This window comes from Papaver somniferum, unplaced genomic scaffold (assembly GCF_003573695.1).
Source record: "Papaver somniferum cultivar HN1 unplaced genomic scaffold, ASM357369v1 unplaced-scaffold_102, whole genome shotgun sequence".
Classification (NCBI taxonomy): Eukaryota; Viridiplantae; Streptophyta; class Magnoliopsida; order Ranunculales; family Papaveraceae; genus Papaver; species Papaver somniferum.
In genome coordinates, this window is record NW_020619048.1 from 231587 (window position 1) to 241509 (window position 9923).

General features: G+C 36.0%; 2 protein-coding genes across 6 annotated transcripts; one reads left to right on the forward strand and one right to left on the reverse strand.

Moving 5' to 3' along the window:
- Positions 1 to 1015: 1015 nt before the first annotated feature.
- On the reverse strand, positions 1016 to 4938 carry LOC113327505 (F-box protein At5g07610-like). Of its 5 annotated transcripts, none has more exons than XR_003348955.1 (5): positions 4691 to 4938; positions 3134 to 4154; positions 2134 to 2218; positions 1923 to 1983; positions 1016 to 1662 (listed from the first exon to the last, which is right to left on the reverse strand). XR_003348955.1 is itself a non-coding variant. In XM_026574696.1 (2 exons), exons 1-2 carry the CDS (start codon positions 4711 to 4713, stop codon positions 3164 to 3166), a joined length of 1014 nt encoding a protein of 337 aa, XP_026430481.1. In that variant the 5' UTR covers positions 4714 to 4937; the 3' UTR covers positions 2963 to 3163. The 5 variants fall into 5 exon arrangements, 1 of the variants encoding a protein (XP_026430481.1); XR_003348958.1 differs by having other exon boundaries at positions 3134 to 4171; XR_003348957.1 differs by having other exon boundaries at positions 3134 to 4254.
- A 1119-nt stretch (positions 4939 to 6057) lies between these two features.
- Positions 6058 to 9316, forward strand: LOC113327519 (zinc finger BED domain-containing protein RICESLEEPER 3-like). Its single transcript, XM_026574707.1, has 8 exons — positions 6058 to 6097; positions 6307 to 6402; positions 6985 to 7190; positions 7930 to 7994; positions 8111 to 8245; positions 8339 to 8757; positions 8898 to 9015; positions 9169 to 9316. The coding sequence occupies exons 1-8, from the start codon at positions 6058 to 6060 to the stop codon at positions 9314 to 9316; spliced, it is 1227 nt and encodes a 408-aa protein (XP_026430492.1).
- Positions 9317 to 9923: the final 607 nt, after the last annotated feature.

Genomic DNA, 9923 nt, shown 5'->3' on the forward strand with positions numbered 1-9923 from the left:
TATGCTTAGGTTTCCACATGAACACCGGCAATTTAGACATCAGTTGGCAGACACAAGTAGCATCCAATTCCTTCATCCACCTGCAACAATCCGTTTGCTCTTGTGACAACTGATGGTGGTGCTGCTGCTGTCGACTTCCGCGCCTCTGTTGGTGTTGGTTGTTATGGCCATGATGACTAGAATGTTCATGCTGTGAGACTGGTAGGGACTTACAAGCTTGATTAGCCAATGCATATTGAGGGTTGCATAAATACTTCTGCGACAAAGTCCACTTCGGCATCAACGGGAGAACCATCACAAACAAGACCACCGACATTGTTGATTGCATCTGTATTCGCTTCATGGTGTGCATGAAAGCGACTTGTTAGTTAAATGGGCATGTATTTTTGGTGTTTATAGTGGGTTTATATAATAACTTCCTGAGGTTCATATCATGTATTTAGCATGCCATGATTTGGGTCACATTATCTTGTGCCCTGTACTTGATTTACTGCTCCTTTATGTGTCACCATCTTTGGTCTCAATTTTGCATTATGCCATGAAAATTGCAGTCCAAGCGATTAACACATTATAGAAGAGCTAGTTTTCTGCTGAATTCCAGCACGGTTGAGTTCAATTTATTTGCGAATCCTAATCATTCTCGTACATTAGGCTGGTAAGAAATGGAACTCGGTTTTGTTGATCGGACGTAACTCACAGATTTGTTAACCTGTTCGTCGGAAATTCATTACTTTAAGAATCACTGTTGCCCTCCATAAGATATACATTCTCTAACAAGTCCCCACATGATTTCTGATTACCTTTTAGTCTTGCTTTGGACATCCTATAGGGACCTTAAGGGACTGCCATGCACTACATAATTGGTTCCATAAATGCAGGAGAGAAGTACCCAGAAGTGTAATTATGGTGTGAACTTTAAGTCAGGGCAGTTTTTACTCCGGTCCGAGGAGATAGAGCCTCCTGTTGCAATAAAATGGTACTAGCATTGAGGACGTGACTATGTTATTTCAAAATCAATTTAGACTTGCACACCTAATGTCAGTACAAAAATAGTCCATTTATAGCCAAAGTCCAAAGAAATACAGAGATGTCCCAGTTCCAAACTGGAACAGCACAATCACAGAAGAACAAACTAAGTAAATTGGCATGAAAACCCACCAATTAGGTGGCAGCGATCCATAACTAGGATACAACCACCAATCATCTGCAGAGGCAGAACAATCAAAAGACAAACAGCATTAACTGCAAGAATCAACTCTCAGCTCTGGCCAATAAAAAGAGGACAGCATAAGAACTCAGATTTACCCAACTGCTTCGAAGTTGTGTACCAACCCTCTACACCCAATACCATCCCCTGCATCGAGAACTCTCAAATCTTCCTAGTTCTGTTTACCATATACAACCGATCCCTTCATTTTCGCGAAGCTGCTCTCCAGGTATAGCTACAGAAACCCTAACCTTAATTCTGTTGCTCAGCTGTAGCGCCTTTCACACTCACTCATGAGAAACACTGCACAAATCCAAATTTATGCAACTTCGATAACTTCTAGCCTCCTCCTTCCATCTCTATCTTTCTCCCAGCCACATACTTCCCATATATGTGCAGGATGTTTCATATCTTTGTCTCCCTGTCCCTCATTCAAATCTGCAAGCTTTGATCACCTAATCAAAATTTTACAAAACCCCAGGGGTAAGTACAAAAACATGGTTAACTTAATCAACTTACACTGGGATGATGATACTATCTCTATAAAATTAAATGGATCACTTCATCACTGCTTATCTGTTCTGTATCTCCTAGCTATGTTTTACATGCAAGTAGAAGTTTTAATATGTTTCAGATTTACAATTCACATCTCCCGGTGTCCTTTATCCATATTTGAGTCTCAAATAGACGATTTCGAACAGAGAGAAAAGAATACCTTTCTAATTACCACAACCGTTGTTGATGGGAACCCATAAGTTAATCACACATTATAACTTCTGAAATGAAAACCATAGGAAATAATGAACAACAGAAGATGTAATAATATGCCACCACAGAAGTTACAGATCCAACTAAATCCTACCGAAATCATGAACAATTGTTGATGTTTGGAAAGATAAATGCAGCAAATAGATCTACTTCCTCACCTAATCAACATCATCGACAATCAGCTTTGTAAGTAAAACGAGGGACTTTAGATCAGACAGTGTAGAGTACTTCAACCTGAAGAAACTGTTGATATGTAACATAAAGACAGAGATGCATAATTGCTAATCTGGAAACAGATATCTAATGATGGCAATAAATAAATCTTTATCAATCCAGTTGCAACTCAATTAGTGCCTTTGCAGTGGTTGGTATATGTGGAAAATATAAAGCATACACAATGAAAATGCAACATCTAAATCCGTACAATGAAATAGAAAGCATGGTTTGCGGGTGTTAATTCAAGATTGGCCTTAATACAATAACATTCAATCAAGGCTAAAACTGAACAGGGTGTTCATGTTTGGACGCCATTGTCCATGTAATATTGGATGGGTTAGACCCAATCAAAACAAAATTTGAAATATTAGACATTCATAAGTCTCCTATAAACTTCAATATCGGACAAGTCCTAAGGGAACCATACTATCCATTAAGGTCAAGAAAAACAATCAGCTCCCAAGGTCTCATATTGTCCTCTACTTATAAATTGCGAGGAAATACATAAAACATAAAAATAAATGACTTCACTGCATTAAGCAAAGTAATCAATCAAATAATGCCTTCAACAACTGAATAGGCATTTATCGGCCAAGCACATGATACAAAAATAAGGTCATAAAAGAAATCAAAATAAATGCAAATAGAAACAATCCCATAACTGGAGTCTGGAGTACAATATTAACATTTCAAGACAAAAGCCATAAGAATTCAAAATGTAAACAGCCAGAGCTAATAAACAAAACTCTTCGATACTGAAACACAAATTTATAATACTAAATGACGAACTCATATTTTCATAGGCTGGGTTTCACAAGAACGTCAGATTTCAAATTAAGATAAAACAGAATCTTCTCTGCATAAATTTCTCACTACAGTGAAGCCACCAGTTTTCACATTACTGAAGAGATTAAAGAAAGCTAAACAATGACTTTAACATACCTTGTACTGTCACCAAACTGACAAAAATTATCAAACGAAAGCGAGTGATTCAATATACTGATGAGCTTTAAACCATGGGGATCCTGGATACCGCTGAATAGTTCCATGGATTATTTTGAACTCAAATTTCATTAGATCAAATGCAACAACTCTTTCTTGTATTAGCACCACTAACTTTGACAAATCTTTTTCTTCCTCGATAAGCAATACAGAGAATTTGAACAAACCCTGGTCATCTACAATATCGTGTGGATGTATTATTGACAACTGATCTAGTGTGACACGGTATTTTAGCATCCAACATCTGTAATCAATATCCATCTCCAAAACATCTAAACTTGTTGTAGTACTTGGAAGATAATTTTGAATAAGATGTAATTTCCCCTTGCATTCTCCAAAATATTCAATCACTCTTCTATACCATTTTTCGGGTGCAGGTGGCACTGGCATTCTCCTTAGTTGTTCTCTATCAACGTCGAAATAAACAGAAGATTCACTCAAGTTACTGGAATCACAATTTGTGCTCATCCAATGCAATGAACCATTCCAAAACACACCAGGCTTGTAAAACACATCATAAGGTGCAGCAGCAACAGGATTTCCAGAGAGCCTCCAACTGGCCTTTCTCGAACAATAGATTTCAATCACAAAATTATCTATCTCGTTTCTCCAAATGCAAACAACTTTGTAATGAGGTGACTTCAATGGATCAAAAGATAAACTCACGCTACAAATACTCACCTCCCAACTACTCTTTATATCTTTAGGAATAACTGAGTAACGTTTTGTAGACGGATTGCAGATATAATACTTACCGTCAATGGAACTATAGCAACATAGTAAGAGCAGACCATTACAAGATTGTTCAATCCCTGTAACTGTGAGCCCTCCATTTGAGAAATCCGCTTGTGTTCGTAATGGGATACTACTAGGGATGTTACCTTCCAAGAAAATGAACTCAAATTCTGGGTCCTCCCAAGGAGACAATTGCTGCAGGTAAAATCCAGGAACTGAAGGGCGACTGTGAAGCAAATGTTCCTTGATAAAATCAAAATCAGAGATGAGGCTGTACGAACAGATTTGAATACAAGTAGAGACTCGACAGGTACACACAATAGAACCTGTCTTAAAAAATCAGGGTTACTGATTACAACGATCAAAGATGATGAAATATCACTGTTAATCATCTGATTCTTAGAGGAATGTAAAACCATCTTCTTGGTCATTGAATTTTATATATAAGCCTACAAAAAGTCCAAAATGTAAAACTTAGGTTGCCTTAGCAGAAATTTTAAGAAAATCAAATCTAATGTATCAAATTTCTGAAACATGGGTTTCTGCAAATGATGTCAATTCCGATTAGCACGATACAGTATTGAAAAATCAGTTCAAATTATGAAACCCCAGGAAAAATCCCATCTTCGGGCTACAAAAATAGCTCACAAAAGACGGTTTTTTAAGGAAGGATTAAAAAACTGTGATATTTAAATCAAGAAGATGGATGTAATGAGAGTTCAATGGAAACCAAAAAGGAATCTGTCAAGAGAAATAATGTACCTTTTAGGGTTTCCCACTTTCATCAAGGAGAAATTGAACTGTTTGTTTAAATTGGAAACGGATACATAGGGGCTTTTTCTCCAGAGATGCGGCAGCAAATCAAAGAGGACGGTATGAAATAAGGTCTAAACGTGCCGTGCCTGAATTTGAGCCATGGTCTAGACATCGACCCGATGGTGTACGTGGTGTAATGACATTCAATGCCCTCCTGTCCTGGTCACTGCTCCTGGCTCCGAATCGTCGGCATCAGAAACCCCTTTGTGCCTCTATTCCATACCTTATCAGCGGACACCCTGTTTCTTTATGAGTACCAATGACGCGTAGTTAAGGGTAATTTTTATGGGATCTGCAAATTTTTTGCTCATTGTATAAATAGGGCAAACATGAAAAACGGATGGACAGAAACCGTACCGTAACCGACAACCCCATCGAAATCGAGAGAACTGCATTGTAACCGAACCGAACCGTTTATTCAACGGTCGGTCAAGGTTTGAACTTTGATAACCGTTAGATCTTCGGATCGGTCAACGGTTTCACCGTTAAAACCGACCGAACCGTACCGATAAACCGATTAATACAGACCGTAGATTTATATTTATCATGATCAATCCTAGCCGTCTAAAAGTTAAACCTACACTATTTATACAGAAAACCCTGATTTTTAAGCAGCTTCTCTTCTTCTTTAATTCTTCTCCACTCTTCACTCAGTCGCCTCCACCACCAGACACCAGTAGCATATGAACCACCTCTCCTCTACCTCTATCAAGAGCACCAGCATCTCTATCTAGTAAGTAGATTTCTCCTCTTCTATTAGGATTTCTTTTGATTTCGTTACTTCGAGATCGTTTGATTTATGTTTATCAATCAATTTTTGTTGTCAATCTTATTTTTCTGTTTATTTTTCTTATGTTAGGGTTATAATTATTATTTTTGTTTTTTTTGTAGAAGACCCTGAAGAGCAGGCTAAGCAGCTGGAGTTCTTCATTAAATAATTAAAATTGTGGATTATTTCAAACAGGTAACTAGTGTTTCTTCTTTTTGTTCGATTAATAACATGTAAGATTTTTTCATTTGATTTGAGTTTAATCTTCAGTTTGACTTGTGTTTTGACTTGTTCTTAGTATATCTAGTTGGTTTGATTGAGGCTTTGAGATGTAATTTGGATTAATTGTTTGTTTTAGGTGTTGAATTTTTCATGTTTTTGTTTTTTGTATGATTGTAATTGTAATTGTTGAGGATAATATATGAAAGTTTTTTTGATTTGCTCATGTTATTCAGTTTTTGGTTTGATTCATGTTTAGTTCAGATCCATGAGTAATTGTTGTACGTAACAACTTTGCTTGTGAAATTGAGATATTATGAACGACATGAGCTTGAAATTGAAAGAGCGGTTTGGATTTTGCTTGTGTAATTGAGATAATAATGGTATGTGCCTGAAATTGAATGAGAAGTTTGGATTTTGGTGGAAATTTATCATGTTTGATGTGATAAAAATCATATTCAAATTATATTTTCAACTTTTGTTGTATTAAGAACTTGCTAGCCATTTCCAACATTTCCAACTTAACTAACTTGTTTATATTTCGCTGTAATTTCGTTATCGAGAAAGATTTCAGGTGCATCTCCAGCCTCTCAACCCCCTGCAGTTGGGTCTACTGAAGTAACACCTTCTATAACACCTGAAGTTGATGTTACACAAGTAACACAACAGGGTACACATGTCCCTGCACCTGAAAGTGAACCATAGAAGAAGGGAAAAGCTAGATTGAAAGTACGTAATGATTTTATGAGGCTCAATGAACAAGAAGCACAATGTAAGCATTGCAATAAGAAGATGCAAGACCATAGTCGAGCAAATGGGACCTCTAGCATGAAGACACATTTAGGCACATGTTCTGACAATCCTAACAAGAAGTTGTATGGACAAAATAGTTTAATGTTTCCACCACCAAAACCAGGACAATCATCACAACTGGTTGTTGTTGGTTACGACAAGGATATGTGTAGAAGGAGGTTGACGGAGTTTGTCATAATATATGAATTACCATTTAGAATTGTAAAAACAAAAGGGTTTAGAGCTTATAGTCAACAGTTGGAACCTAGATTCAAGGTGCCAAGCCGGCCGGATGACCATTTACAGATATCTTTTAACCATCTACAAAGATAAAAAAGAAAAGTCAAAGAAATATTTCAAGGAAAGTAAACAAAGAGTCTCTCTCATAACTGATAGATGGACCTCTCCAAACAACTTCAACTATATGTTTGTGACATTGTACTTTGTTGATATTTATTAGAAGATTCAAAAGGGGATCATCCTGTTTTTCCAGATCAAGTTGTAGAAATTGGGAAAATGCTAGAGAAATGTTTGCTGGATTTGGAGATAGAAGATCTTTTCGGTGTAACTTTGGACAATGTCAGTGCAAATAGTGTGGCAATTGAATATCTTCAAACCAGTGTCATGAATTGGACAAGAGCAACAGTTAGATCTCAATACATGCAAGTTAGATTGCTTTTCTTTACTTAGTGGTGTTTTTACTTTGTACTTGTATTATTTGCTAGTTAAATTTTGTATTCAGAAATAAGGTGGGGGTTGCAAGTTGCACGTGGTGGTCCTTTTCTTTTTCATTTTCCACTTTGCATTGGATCTGCTGCACAATTAATATGTTATCTTGGGCTGCTTAAGATAATCTTTTTATTTTCATTTTCATTTTCTTCACTGAATGAAAGTTACATTTTACTCTGGTTACGAGATTGATCATGATGATGGCCATTTACATTGAATTAGATGTTAATTTGTCAATGCAAGTTGTTTTACGTTTGTTGCCCACTTTTACACAAATTATTATGATGATGATGATAATTTGGTAAAGTTCTAGATGTAGATTACTTTATCCATGAGGAGGATAAGCGGTCCAAAATGATATCTGATTTCTGCTCTTCTAGCTGTAGCTATTATACATTAAACATTTAAAACTCAAAATTAATCCTATCTTTTTTGTACATAGCATGAACATATCTGTTAATGGTCCAAAATTAACTATTATACTTGTTTTATAAGAATATTATGAACGAAGCAAACAAATTAGAAACAACGGTCTTTGTTACTTTTCATAGTTCTTTGCTATTATTAACTTATTGTCTTTCTTTTGGAAAACAATATCACATTTGGTTTCTATGTTGGTCACCGAAAAGCAAGAGTTTAGCCAACTACAATTTGTTATGTTTTTGAAATTGCGTAGTGGTCTCAACTTATGAATTTAGTAACTTATGATATTTCCTTGTTTCATTATTTCATTCTTATCAGGTAAGGTGTGCTACGCATGTTCTTACGCTTGTTGTTAAAAATGCGGTGCTGTTGTATCACAAGTCAATTAGCAGGATCAGATCAGTAATAAAGTATGTTACTGGTTCTTCCTCTAGGTTATACAAATTTAAAGAATGTGCTGCTCTTGAGAAGATTGATTGTAAGAAAATGGTTTTCTTATATGTAACTAGGTGGAATAGCATATATCTAATGCTTGAAGATGCAATTCCATATGAAAGGGTCTTTAAGAGGTTATAAAGAAAAGATAAGAGCTTTCGAGATAAGTATATCTTCAAAGAAAATTCTGAAGAAGATAATGATGATGACATTGTTATAATTGATAGTGAAGATTATTTTCTTAGTTCATCTTGTGAATCTGAATGTGAAGTTGATGTAACTAAAAAGAAGAATACGAAGAAAAAGAACAAGCCCCGTCATCATGCTCCATATGCTGCAGACTGGTCATATGCTATGTGTCTTGTGAAATGTTTAAAGATCTTCTTTGATGCTACAGTTAAGTTCTCGGCTTCAACACAAGTTACTACACATGAAATTTTATGGCAGTTGGCTTTGATACATGAACAGTTGGTTCGTCTTAGAGTTATAGGAGACCAAGATTCTCATATTTATAGGATGGTAGAACTCATGTTTCGAACGTACAACACATATTATGGGGATTACGAAGACATGAACTTTGTTCTGTTTTTTGCTAAGTTGCTTGATCCTCGAGAGAAAGAGTCTGGTTTAAAGTTTGATCTTGAAGGTTTGTATGAGCAAGATGATTTCAGGGTTCAACTGTTTTGAAAGCTGTGAAACAAGATATGGGAAAACTTTATGAAGAGTACAACACCATGTATTAAAATGCTAATGCAAAGGAAGGTACTGGGTCAACAACTGTTGCAGGTGTAGATGACATGGTAGTTTGTGTGCAAGAAGAGAACATTGAGGATATGCTTGAGTCGAGGAAGAAAAGGAGAAGAATGAATGTTTATTGTACTCATCCAAAGTCAGAACTTGAAAGGTATTTGATTGATGAATGTAAAACAACTACCAAGGATTTTGATATTCTGGTTTGGCGGCAGGCTAATAGTACTAAGTATAAGGTACTATCACTCATGGCGAAGTAAATTTAGGAAATACCAGAGTCCTCAGTTTCTTCTGACTCTATATTCAGTACCGGAAAGCGCATTCTTATTCCATGGAGAAGCTCGTTATCTTCCAGTACATTTGTGACACTTCTCTGTACGCAAAGCTGGTTACAAAAACCTATTGGTCTTGATTTCATATGTGACTATGTACCAGATGATAATGCCAGCATTTAAAATGGTTATGGTATCACTTCTCTTCTTTTTTGACTTAAAATTTGTATTTCTTTTCAATATTTCATCTGTTTTAAGTCATTCTCTTATCTTATTTGTATTTCATTTCTTCTTGGCATTCTGGTAGCAGACATTTTAAGCAAGGTTGAAGATTAAGGGGATGATTGGCTTGAGAATTGGATGGAATGCAGTCTTTTACTTGGTCTTCAACTATTTATGGTACTTTCTTTTCTTATGTTAAAATTTAAGACTCTTGTTTTTGATCTTTAGACTCCTTGTTTTTAAACTTCAAGTCTGTCTTTTAATCTTTAGACTACTGTATCAGTTTATTAAGAATTTAAGACTTTGATTATCTACTTGTTAAGATTTAATTATGGAATGGATGTACAGTTGCAGGTATAGGTACAAAAATCTATCAGAAAATTTTCTGACGTTTTACTTATGGTTAAACCCGAATCGAACTGTGTCGGCTCGGTTAAAAACCGAACCACATCCCTAACACTCAGCTGCAGTTTCAAATGTAGGAACCTTAACATAAACGGTTATGCCAGCGGTTTTAACCAATAACCGAACCGTGTGCAGCCCTAAACAAACAAGTAAATTTGAGAGT